This window comes from Rhinoderma darwinii, chromosome 8 (assembly GCF_050947455.1).
Source record: "Rhinoderma darwinii isolate aRhiDar2 chromosome 8, aRhiDar2.hap1, whole genome shotgun sequence".
Classification (NCBI taxonomy): domain Eukaryota; kingdom Metazoa; phylum Chordata; class Amphibia; order Anura; family Rhinodermatidae; genus Rhinoderma; species Rhinoderma darwinii.
The window spans coordinates 80,626,147-80,639,808 of record NC_134694.1 but is presented as its reverse complement, the minus strand read 5'-3'; the positions used below and the strand labels follow the sequence as shown (position 1 = coordinate 80,639,808).

Here is a 13,662-nt window from a genome sequence, read left to right as displayed (position 1 = left end):
TCTTGAAAGCTGAAAAGTGAGAGCGAGAGAGTGTGCGCGTGTGAGTCTTGCTGTAACACTGTCCAGATCTGATTGGACAGTGTCACAGCCATAGTAACACGCCCCCTTGCCGGTACACGCCCCACTGACTGTTCAGGGGGTTATTTAAATATCGGACGCCAAATATAACGGCACCGATATCTAAATAAATGAGGGAGGTAGAAAAAAAAATGTAAAGTGCCCCAGGGTTTGTTCAGCCCTGCCCATTACATGCGGCACATGTGTGGGGAGGTGAAAGGTTCTCTTTAAGTTATGGGCCTATTTTTTTATTTTAAATGTGTTTAATGGGCAGCCATCTTTATTAGCATCGGTGTATGTGTCTCCTAGGCAGGTGCCATTATAGCGGTGAACTGCGCATGGGCTGTGAAATGTACACAAGATCCTGCCCACGAACAGCAGTTAAACAGAGATGCATGTTAAAAAAAAAAACGATACTTTTTCTTCGGTCAGTGCAGCAGCGGCTTTCTGCTGCGCCACTGACAGAACATGTGAATTATGCCCTCAGTTATATGTCATGCAAATGACATTGCCACAGTGTATAGCATGACTATGGAAGTGTGAATAATCACAAAAACACAATATACTTGTTTGCAACAAGTTGTTTTTATCATTTTGGGCTAAAATACGAAGACATTGCCAATGGATCTGAACACATGAAGACAGATGAAAGCTTGATGGAGGACCTCACTAGGCTGTCAAAGCTGCTCAGGTTATTTGTGAGAACAAACAGGATTCAGGGCTTGTGAGAAGGGGGATATCTGCAGAGACTTTTTTCTAATACTTGCAAAGCATACAGAAGACTTTGTATTCACAGAGCATTTTAGCTAAAAAAAAAACAAATGACAGTGATCCTGTACAGGAGGAAAAGTCTATATACACTTCACCCATAAGTGATTGTGAACATAACTTGTATGGATTACATAAAAAAAAAAAAGAAAAAAAAAAGCAAGACTGTCCCAAGCAGCCATCAATAGATCACATTATAACATTTATCTAAAATAGTTTGCCTCCCACGTCCACATTGAATATGGTCTGTTATCAGACTAGGAAGTAAATCAAAATCATAAGGCCTGCGTTGTAACAAAAGTTATTAAAGTCAAGCAAACCAGATGGCACTTAGTGGATTTATTAGCGCCCTCCTAGAGTATAGTATTATACAACACGTGCCGATACCTTCCTGTAGATCACATACATTTTATTACAAAAACCTAATTTACCAAGTGGGTAGAGGAGCAGACGTTTATGCCGATCCCTCCGTTGTTTAAACTCCATATACCAAAGGGCATGCATGTAATGGGACCATATGAATAAATAAAGAAAAAAAAACAAAAAAGTGCCTGCTTCAGGAGAGTGATCGGGAGGGCAGGTCCAGCGACTCAATGTCCATCCCAGGTGCCCAAATGAAAACTGGGGGTGTATCTAAAACAATCTGTGTCTGGAAAGATTTAAAAGAGGCACCGCTATGCTTTGCTTTTAGAGACGTCATCCTTGTTTCTTCTTTTTACATCCCAGTTATAAACCCTAGCCATGTCTGGAATATTTGTTAAAGAAAAAATGACCAAAAGTGTAATAAACATTTGTTCCAGAAGTCAAAGACCCTCATATCAGGACCCCATTTACACATTAGGAGTAGGACAATAAACGTTCACATCTAAAATGTCTGGCAAATTTTTTAAAAAGGCTTACAAAACCAAAAGCCACATTGCACACAGAACATACATTGACATATAAAGGGAATGTACCATCAGAAATATTTAAAGTGTACCTGTCGTTACTAGTGGGTTTTCAGAATAAGCCGTCATATGAGTAATAACACTATTTCTGGCTATTATATGACTTGTATTCTGCACTTCAGTAGTTTTCCCTCTCTGCAGGCTCCCTTTCTAATGGTCTTGGAATTTAAAGAGGCTCTGTCACCAATTTATAATTTCTCCTAACTAATCTAATAAGCGCTTTGATGAGGATAACTAGTGTGTTTTTTGTTTTTTTTTTCATTGACAAAGTTATGATCATTTTTAGATTTATGCAAATATTTTCTCAATGACCAACTAGGTGTTTTTTTTTCTGTTTTACTATTTGGGCGTTGTATAGAAAAGTGTATGACGCCGACCAATCAGCGTCATACACCTCTCCGGTCCAGCTTTATTCACAGCACAGCGTGAATCGCAAGATCACGATGTGACGTCAGGTCCGCCACGAAAGACGGAGCAGACATCGCCTCCAGCCGAGCCAGGACGATCATCCTCCTCAGCAGCAGCACCACCACCCCCATAGCTGCAATAAGGTAAAGGTACTGCAGGCATCAAGTGTTCTAACATCAATAACCGACTGAACGGGAATGTAGTGATAGGAACTAAAAATTAACTTATTCAATATTTTTTTTCAAATAAATGGTTTACATGTGGTGGAGGTCACTAAACACAATTTATATTGAATAAAAATACATTTTTTAGTTCCTATCACTATATTCACTTTCAGTCAGTGACATGTTTTGTGGTACAAGTGGATATAATTAATTTATAATTTCGTGATATTTTATCAATAACGGCAAATTATTAAAGTAATTATCCCACCTGGATAACCCATCTCCATATACCCCAAGGGTATGTTCACACGCTTCGCAAAAAACACGGAGCGGTTTTCAAGGGAAAACAGCTCCTGATTTTCAGACGTTTTTTTAAAGAGACTGTCACCACATTATAAGTGCCCTATTTCCTACATAAGGAGATGGGCGCTGTAATGTAGGTGACAGCAGTGCTTTTTATTTAGTAAAACGATCTATTTTTACCACGTTATTAGTGATTTTAGATTTATGCTAATGAGTTTCTTAATGCCGAATGGGCGTGTTTTTACTTTAGACCAAGTGGGCGTTGTACAGGGGAGTGTATGACGCTGACCAATCAGCATCATGCACTCCTCTCCATTCATTTACTCAGCACATAGGGATCCTGCACTGTTCGCTATGTGCTTTCTTATACTGACATATACGTTACTGAAGTGTTTAGACAGTGAATAGACATTCCTTCCAGACAGGACGGGCTATTCATTCACAATCCCTGCACTTCGTTAACATTTGTTTGGTACTTACAGCAGAGCAAAGCGTAATTTCGCTGTAACCTGTCATTTACAGAGTGATCTCGCGAGATTACGCTTGCTCTGCTGTAAGTACCACAGAAACGTTAACGAAGTGCAGGGATTGCGAATAGACATCCTGTCCTGGCTGGAAGAAATGTCTAGTCACTGTCTAAACACTTCAGTAACGTATATGTCAGTATAAGAAAGCACATAGCGAACAGCGCAGGATCACTATGTGCTGAGTAAATGAATGGAGAGGAGTGCATTATGCTGATTGGTCAGCGTCATACACTCCTCTGCACAACGCCCACTTGGTCTAAAGTAAAAACACGCCCACTTGGGCATTAAGAAACTCATTAGCATAAATCTAAAATCGCTCCCAACGTGGTAAAAATAAATAGTTTGTTTTTTTAAATAAAAAGCACTGCTCTCACCTACATTATAGCGCCGATCTCCTTATGTAGGAGATAGGGCACTTATAATGTGGTGACAGAGCCTCTTTAAGCAAACTCACATATTTTTACGGCTGTTCTTGGAGCGGTGTTTCTATAGTCAATGAAAAACGGCTCAAGGAGTGACATGCACTTCATTTCCGCAGGCTTTTTTTTTTTTTTTTAACGCGGCATGCTGCATATATAAACTGCCGCGTCGGAACAGAACGCCGTATTTCCCATTGAAAATCAATTGTCAGATGTTTGGAGGCATTCTGCTTCAGATTTTTCGGTCGTTTACGTCCCGAAAAACAAGCCGTGTGAATATACCCCAATAGTGCAAATGCCTTTTACAGAGAGAAGTCTCCCCTTGAGGCCCCCCTCTGAGTCATAGAATAGAGCAGCTGCAAGCCATTGCTCCCAATCTGGCGGACTTAAGGTGACTACGGTCACCTATTATTCGATTTACTGTTTCACATGAATCATCTTCCTAAGGCTCTTCTCACTATCCGGGAGACACAGATCAAACCATTAACTACAGTACACGGTCTGCGCGCTTTTTCACTAGTTATGATGCAATGCAAATGGGGACAATTAAGAATTAACTAACCGCATGGTGCTTTCTTTCTTAGCCGCCACCTCCTTATTTCTAATTGCAACTAGAACTTCAGTTTATTTTTTCCCAACATTGTTCGGGCTAGAGACCAAAGTAACTACTGTGATATCATCATTCCCTACACCATTTCATTCATACAACTACTTTGAGGCAATATGGTCTGTCAGTGACAACCTACCAGACAAGCCAAATGTGCAACAGCTTGAAAAGGATACTGACTTCAGTGGTGGTGAACTGGTCCCGCAAGAAGTCAAGGTCCTCTTCTGCTGATTCTAGATTTCTTGTGGCTGTAGACAAATTCTTCTCTAGTAAAGCCTGAGCTTCATCAATATCATACTCAAGCATTACATTGGCCTAGGAATCAAGGAACTTGTTAAAATACACCTAATAGAAAGGAAAAGTGTGGCTTTTTTGTACGGTTTAAAAAAAAAACAAAAAAAAAAAACACTTCATTATAGGATTACACAACGCATCGAAATATCTAAACTTCGCTATGCACCCTCAAATGGTTCAATACCGTGAACTTATGTATTTCGATACTAAGCTGTGCAGTCACAAAGCTTAGTATTGAAATACATGAACTGTGACCAGCATGATGTAATGTGGCTGGCGGTGCACGAATGAGCGGTGGCCCTGAAGACAAAGAACATGGTGGGCGCACTGCAAAGCGCCCCCCGCGTTCTTGGTCTTCAGCACCGACCGCATCAGCGTGCTGATCGCGCAGGCATAGCAAGTGTGCCCACGCAATCAGCAGCAGGGCAACGGCTGTAACACACAGCCGCAGCCCCACTCAAACGGTGGAGATCAGAGAACCCTCATCTCCACCGTTATCCCCTTGAATGCCACGATCAAAGCGGACTACAGAATTCAAGGGGACAAAAAGAAGGGGGGACACCCCCTTCGTTCACATCACATGAAATCCCTGTGACGTGATTGAGGAACAGGCCTTATATGGACTGACAGCTCAGGGTCCTTTAAAAAGGACCCCAGGTCTGTTTGCCCATATTTCCTGTTAGGGCATACTTAGGTTCGCCCTAATAACTGCCTGTATACCATAAGTACACAGGCCAACGTACTGGATAAATGCCAGTACATTGAAGTTTAAGGCATTGCGCCGAAACGCGCGTCGGGACTGACGTTCTCTCCATGCAGAGGACGACTATGGGTATGTTACACACTCTGTTTCTTGGCTATTTCTTTACCTAAACTGCCTGTATCATTGACTGCTGGCATACTATGTTTGCCATTTTGGACTCCAGCCTTTAACTTGCTGTTTGCTGACAATCTCTGCATTGGTCATGATTGTCTTCTACCTGTATATGTACACATCTCCTACTTCGTAGATTCACATCTTTGAGAGAGAGATATATATATATATATATATATATATATATATATATATATATATATATATATATGAGGTTCCAATCATTATTCTGAGCAGGCCAACTTTACCCAGAAATAGATTTACATTTGTATCTTTGACATTGTTACTTACCCTTTGCTCTGTATGTTCTCTGCAATTGTCAGACGTCTGTGTTTTTGCTTAGTATGACCTATTTTTTAATGTTGTATTTTTCAATAAAAATCTATATATTTTTCCTATTTACTTGTGTTAATTGTGCCCTACACTTTTTTAGGTTTATACTAGTTGTTTAGGGCAACGCACCAAGGGTTACTTGGCTTCATTGAGGTCTAGCCTTTATATATAGGCAGTAGTACAGCATATATTTATACGTATACTATTTAGACCTCTCTCCTGCATGTACCAATAGGTTTATGTTTCTGTAATTACCGTTCACTTATATGGGTCTTACGGAAACAGCGTAGCTCAGCGACCATATAACCTTTTTCATGTTCGGTATTCATCTCATTCAGCAGCAACACAGAGCATCTGAACCGGGTTTAGGGGGCCCCGTTCTGGAGATAGGTGCGGAGCGCAGAGGTGGTACATCCTGTGGATGTCAAATGTCTCATGGGAAAACCCCTTTAATCATACCCTGCTTAGGCTTCGTTCAGATCTGCGTTGGGGTTCCATTCTGACATTCCGTCTGAGCTTTCCGTCAGAATGGGACCCTGAACAGACACAGATGGAAACCAGAGGTTTCCGTTTCAATCACCATTGATTTCAATGGTAACGGATCCGGACTACGCTATTGCTTTCGGCAAAGTGACAGGTCTGGTGCACAACAGACACAAACGGAACACATGGACACTGGATCAGTCACCGTTGAAATCAATGGTGATAGAAACCTGTTTTTTCGTCTGTATCAGTTCAGGTTCCCATTCTGACGGAAAGCTCAGACAGAACGTCAGAATGGGACCCCAACACAGATGTGAACAAAGCCTTAAGTACATTCCTCGTTCCACCAATCTCTGGTTCGGCAACCAAATTGACTTTTTTTTTTAGGGTATACAGAGTTCAGTAGAGAAAAGGTAAATACAGCGAGGCAGTTTTTCATTTTGGAATGGCCACATACTGACTGGTGAGGCCCCAGTAATAAAATGTTTGAAAAGCTCTGCTTTAAAAACACCACAATAATTCGGTAAAGGTAATATAGTTGCAGCTGGCTATTGCTTATGACAGAATATAAAAGACCACCATTTTGTATGACTACATATAAACGTAAATGTTACACTCACCCCAAGCCACAAGCAGACTTTGTCTGTTGGTGGCACCGATGCTTTACAATACACATTATCCGCCAGCAAAAACCTTGTTTCCATTAGTTCAGTAGTGCCCTGCAAAGTGATATATTTATTATTTACTAGGGAAATACATACAGTTAAAAAGGGCCAGTGGCACTTTAGATACAGCCATTTAATCGCCCTTCTACAAGGGAAGAGCATTTGTGCAAACGCTTGTTCCCCCCGTGTCAACATGGCAGCAAGAAAATGCTTGTTTGTCGGCTGGCCACATCTTTTATGCAGCCAAACATATGATCACCTGTGGGCAGCACATCTCCCAGTGCTGCTGCCGACAAGATGCCAACTGTATGGGGATGAACACGTTACCAGGCAGAAAACGACCTGTGTAAGAGCCTTAAAGAGGCTCTGTCACCAGTTTATAAGTGCCCTATCTTGTACCTAAGGTGATCGGTGCTGTAATGTAGATACGTTTTTTTTTTGTTGTTTTTTTTTTTTTTAAAACGTTTACTTTTGACAGAGGTATGACTTTTTCAATTTATGCTAATTTCTTCTAAATGCCCAACTGGACATTTTTTTTACTTTTGACCAAGTGGGCGTTATAAAGAGAAGTTTATGACGTTGACCAATCAGCATCATACACTTCTCTTCATTCATGTTCAGCTGTACTAACAGCACAGAGTGATCTCGCGAGATCACGCTGTGCGGTCACTTACTCCCACATTAACTTTACCGGAGCTATAGGAGAATGACCAGACCACCTCCAGCTATGAATGGAGAGAAGTGTATGACGCGGATTGGTCAGCGTCATACACTTCTCTTTACAACACCCACTTGTTCTAAAGTTAAAAAAAAAAACAAAAACACCCAGTTGGGCATTTAGAAGAAATTAGAACGAAAGTCATAACTTCGTCAAAAATAACATGTTTTTAAAAAACAAAAAAACACAACAACTTATCTACATTACAGCGCCGATCACCTTATGTAGGAGATAGGGCACTTATAAACTGGTAACAGAGCCTCTTTAAGGGTGAGAATAGCTGGAGTTTGGGGTTGCTGTACTGAAAGGACACCCAGGCCGTGCATTTGGAGGAGAACCCCGTCGGTCAGCGACTCTTTGCCAACCACTGGTGTGACTCCTTCAGAAGCACTGCCCGTTCATCCTATTTTAGATGACAGAGCGTGTGGTCTTTATCATCCTGACTTCCCGCTATTCTAACTACCCTATAGGCATCTTACACACGCCTAAATCAAGCGTACCAGTCTCGTGACGTTGGCACCTTAAACTAACAAAATTTTGTGAATCTGATATTGTACAGGAAAATTTTTAAACACACATCATATAAGACACTTAAATTATTACCTTTTTCTTCTGCATATACTTTAATATTTCTAATGTCTGTTTAATTTCTGGGATCTGACTTTTTAGCCTACAAAAAACAAAAAAAAGTCATGTCTTGTGTTCCAATCACAGGCAAACAAGATGTAACATACAAGAACATTTACCTTCTCTTCTTCTGGGACAGATTTAATTCCATAAACTTATATTTCTGGTACTGTTCATCTAGTCTCTTGAGTACTACATCAGCCGTCTCATTGCCAGGTTTCTTCATAAAGGACTCCACATCTTCCTATAGGAGGCCGACATACAGTATTATCAGTACGGCTACTGAACTATGACCACCAAACGCTGCACTCATATGATAATCACAACCACAGGAGGGCAGAGGAATTGCATATTCTTACTTAACCCCTTCCTGACGCAGCCATTTTTCATTTTCTACCTTTTCCTCCCCACCTTCCAAAAGCCATAACTTTTTTATTCTTCCGTCGACCTATCCATACGTGGGCTGTTTTTTGGTGTTGCAAAAAGAGTTGTAGTTTTTATTGGAGCCATTTCATGTACCATATAATGTACTTGGAAAACGTTAAAAAAAATTGCGTGTGGTGGAATGGGATAGAACCCAGAAACGTATTCTTCCATTGTTTCTTTGGGTTTCAATTTTACAGTGTTCACAGAGCGGTTAAAAATTACATGATCACTTTATTCGGTGGGTCAATACGATTCCAGAAATACTGAGTTTATATATTTTTTGCGTTTTACCACTTATACAAAAGAAAAACAATGTTAAAAAAAAAATAACAAATATGATGATGTCAGTCTAAGACCCATAACTTTATTTTTTCATTAACACCTTCCCAACCGCTCACTGTCTTTTGGCGTCGCTGTAGATCAGGCTGGTGAGCGCTCATCCTCTAAGCAGGAGCTGTTACTAACAGCTCCTGATCTTAGAGCAGCCTCCTGAACACAGCTGGGGTCGGCAAACATTCGGACCCCAGCTGTTTAACCCTTTGATTACCACGGTCCGTGGCATGATCAAAGGGAATTCCCCTCTTTGATCGCATCACCGGGATTCCAGTGATGCGATCAAACACTGGGGAATCCCTCTGCAGTCAGCCCTGGGGACCTACAAAGGACCCCAGGGCTGTCCTTTCCGTGTGCCTGCTGTTCGGGCACACTAAGTGCTGCCCGATCAACAGCCTGTGTCATAGTGACACAGTGTAATGTATTAGCATACAGAAGTATGCTAATACATTGCAAGTAAAAAATAAAGTTACAAATACAGTTATCCCTTGATGGGATTAAAAAAAATAAAAAAAGTAACAAAACAAATAAAAAAAGTCCCAAAAAGAGTCTTTATTTTGCATTAAATTTTATTGCCCCTACACTAAATAAAAACAAAAAACCTACACATATTAAGGTATCTACACGACCGTAATAACCTGAAGAATTAATCGAATGGGTTATTTAGCGTGAAATGTGAACGGGATAAAAAACAAAAAAAACTATTCCGAGAATCGCTTTTTCCTATGTTCACGCCGTAAAAAAAAAATTTTTTACCCCCAAACTGTGGGGAAAAAAAAATACTATTTCTCTCGCATAAAACAAGGCCTCATACAGCCACGTCAATGAAAAAATAAAAAAGTTATGGCTGCTGAAACGCAGAGAGGCAAAAACAGAAAAATTGAGCTGGTCATTAAGGTCTTTTCAGGCCCGGTCATTAAGGGGTTAAGGAAGCGGTGAGGGCTTGTTGTACGCGGGGCGAGCTGTAGTTTTTTTATTGTATCAATTTTGATCACTTTTCATTCTCTCGTTTTTGGGAGGTAAGGCAAGAAAAACCCGGCAACTCTGGCATCTTTTTTTTTTTTACACGCCCTTCACACCGCAAGTTAAATAATACTATAATGTAATGGTTCAGACTTTTACTGACGCAGCGCTACCCATTATGTTTATTATTTTACATTACTTTAGGGAAAAATGTTTTTCAACTGTTTAGTATTCCAGAATAAAAAGTTAATTTTCATTTGTTTCTCTTTCTTTTAGTCCCTCTAGAAAACTTACGCAAAAGGCTAAAATTTGGATTTTGGTGTGGAAATACTCTGAATGGCAATAAATGAAATCCACAACAGATCGGGCATACTGGAATAAAAAATCCGCTGCAGATTTTACGCTAGGAGTGAATAGCGCTTATAAAAAACCCATTTACTTAGATTGCTGCAGAATTTAGACTGCAGTACAAATACACAACGTGTAAATCCAGCCTAACAGATCCACTGTGGACGTCTTACCTCACTGTATACTCAGGTCCTAGGAATCAGTATATATGACCCACCTGGGAACCCATACAGAAAAGAACTCTGCCCACTTCTCTCATACCAGTTTACAGAGTATGTGATGACATCACCATTGATGAAACGTCACTGTGGCGGCGGCAATCAGTATGAGTTTGAATCAAACTGTAAGGGTATGTGCACACGATGAGAGGCTTTTACGTCTGAAATGACAGACTGTTTTCAGGAGAAAACAGCTGCCTCGTTTCAGACGTAAATGCTCCTCCTCGCATTTTGCGAGGCTTCTCTGACAGCCGTAAATTTTGAGCTGTGCTTCATTGACTTCAATGAAGAACGTCTCAAATTACGTCTGAAATAAGTGTCCTGCACTTCTTTTGAAGAGGCTGTATTTCTACGCGTCGTCGTTTGACAGCTGTCAAACGACGACGCGTAAATGACAGGTTGTCTGCACAGTACGTCGGCAAACCCATTCAAATGAATGGGCAGATGTTTGCCAACGTATTGTAGCCCTATTTTCAGATGTAAAACGAGGCATAATACGCCTCGTTTACGTCTGAAAATAGGTCGTGTGAACCCAGCCCAAGGCCCCACGCACACGACAATATTTTTCATCCGTCATTACTGACACATTTATTTCTATTGGCCACGGACACCGTTCCATATTTTTACAGATGGGTGTCCGTACTGAAAAAGTTATAGAACCTGTGCTATTCTTGTCCGTAATTACATCAGACTCTCCCATAGAAGCTTATGGGCGCTTCCAAAAATACTGACAGCTACGGATGTGCATCCGTAAACCGCCTGTATTTACGGAAGCGTTGCTATGCAACATGTTGATGACATCATTTGCAGCCTCCCTCTTTTTTGTTCACGGATCCAATACGGATAGATGAACATACGGTAACGTGCATGGGGCTTAAGCCGCAGCAGCCAGGCGCAGCCGTGTGGAAACGCCATTGGCTTCCATTTCCTATTGGGTCTGTAAGGCCTCAGGGATGCTGCGCACATCACGAGACGGTCATGGCTGATAAAGGACCAAAAGCAAGCAGCAGGGTGGGATCAGCAGAATTTTAATAAGATAATTACTTTTTTTATTATTTTACACATCAAGCCTATTTGGGGAATGTGTCCAAATTTCAGACTAGGGATGCACGGTGCATCGAAACTTCGATACTGTTTCGATACTGTGCATCCCTAAACGGTTCGATACCGCTATTTCCTGTATTTCGATACTGAGCTGCGCAGCCGCACAGCTCAGTATAGTAATACATGAATGTATGGGAGCGCGGCTGCGGCTGTGTAATTCAGCCACAGCCCCGCTCCTGAGTCATGATAAGTGCGCGGGGTCAGGATGATGCGATGCGGCCATCGCTGCACTAATGAGCGGCGGCACTGGAGACAGAACATGGCGGGCACTATACAAAACACCCCCATGTTCTGTCCTCAGTGCCTGAACTGCCGCTCATTAGTGCAGCGCCGGCCGCATCACCTCATGCTGACCGCGCGCGCACTTCCTGTCAGGAGCGGGGCAATGGCTGTATTACACAGCCGCAGCCCCGCTCTATAACGGCGGAGATCAGAGAAACCTCTCATCTCCGCCGTTATTCCCCTGAATGCTGCGATCACAGCTGACTGCAGCATTCAGGAGAAAATGAGAAGGGGGGATGCCCCTGGATCGCGTCACAGGGAATTCCTGTGACGCGATCGAGGGCCATACCATATATGGGCAGAAAGCCCAGGGTCTATTGACCAGATTTTTTGTTGTTAGGACATACCCAAGTATGTCCTAACAACTGCCTGTGTGCTATCCTTCCACAGGTTAATGTACTGGCACATATCTGATATATGTCAGTACATTAAAGTTTAAAAATAAAGTAAAAACAAAGTATTGTTAAATTTAAAAAAAAAATACACATTCACCTTTTTTTACAATAAACATTAAAATAAGTCTCAATACATAAAATATTCACACATTCAGTAATGGCGCGCACAACAATTTTTTTGCATCATTTATGATGTGTGCGCTGTAAAAAAATGAAATAAACACGGCTTTCATTCACTTATTAATGTGAGGCGCGAGGTGCGATGAATTTAACCTCCATGTGCCTCACATTAATAGTAATTAACCCCATCATGTACCTCACACATTAACCCATTATGACTGAGAAACAGGATGGGATTAATTATTAATGTGAGGCGCGTTCAAAATTCATCACACGTCGCGCCTCACATCAGAAAACGGAAGAATTTTTTTTTTATTACTGTTGCCAAAAGTATCGAAATTGGTATCGAAATCGCAATACTAAACGAAGTATCGGTATCGAAGTCCAAATTCTGGTATCGTGACATCCCTATTTCAGACACCCCTCTATTATCGCCAACATTGATGCGTCGTATGACAGGGGTTCACATGTGTTCCGTGCAGGGCGGAGCAGACGACAAACGCAGCCATGTAAGGATGCGGCCGCCTAGGCAACGAGCCCAGTCGGGCCCCACATGGCCTCTAATCTCCCGCCTCACACTTGTCTGGAGCCCGTTCCTACAACCCGCAAAAAGTACATAGAGACTAACTCCGAAATTACCACAAACACGGCCTCGGGGATGCCCAGGTGCCCCTTCTTTATGCCAGCCACACCACCGCCTTCATTGGCCGTCGCCATCTTGGAAGTTGTGCGTGCTCTGCGTCAACGTGCCTTATGACTACGAGGACGTGCATGTTTAAGTCCCGCCCCGGTTAGCGCTGATTGGTTGAGCAGCGTTGGCGGGTCACCATAGTGACAGGGAATGACCAAGATTTGTCGTGCGGTGACATATAGGCGTGTTATTAGCTGTGTCATATCCGGGAGGTTTATATGTGATTGTCAGCAGGTCCTGCACCATAAACAATGCCGAAGAACAGACAAAATACAAAGATGTAAACTAGTGACGGTGCCAGATTTTACCTCAAGTAGTAAGACCTTGTTCACACGGTGCAAATTTGATGCAGATTTTGCATGTATTTTTTTAAGACAAAACTCAGAAATGGAACCTAACTAGAAGGAAGGCCTAAAAGTGTCTCCTCTTCTAGATCCAATTCAGGTTTTGTCTTTAAAAATAAAAAGGCATGCAAAATCTGCATCAAATCTGCACTGTGTGAACAAGGGCTAATGAGAAAACAAACGCTTCCGGGTGTACCACCATTCAGCACCTTTAAATCTTATATTAGAAAATAGCAATCCCCAA

The 13,662-nt window shown here is 41.7% G+C and overlaps 1 protein-coding gene across 1 annotated transcript; it reads right to left on the bottom strand.

Moving 5' to 3' along the window:
• Window positions 1-623: 623 nt before the first annotated feature.
• On the bottom strand, window positions 624-13,144 carry VBP1 (VHL binding protein 1). Its single transcript, XM_075834345.1, has 6 exons — window positions 13,023-13,144; window positions 8,314-8,438; window positions 8,171-8,237; window positions 6,805-6,903; window positions 4,377-4,515; window positions 624-1,570 (listed from the first exon to the last, which is right to left on the bottom strand). Exons 1-6 carry the CDS (start codon window positions 13,098-13,100, stop codon window positions 1,500-1,502), a joined length of 579 nt encoding a protein of 192 aa, XP_075690460.1. The 5' UTR covers window positions 13,101-13,144; the 3' UTR covers window positions 624-1,499.
• Window positions 13,145-13,662: the final 518 nt, after the last annotated feature.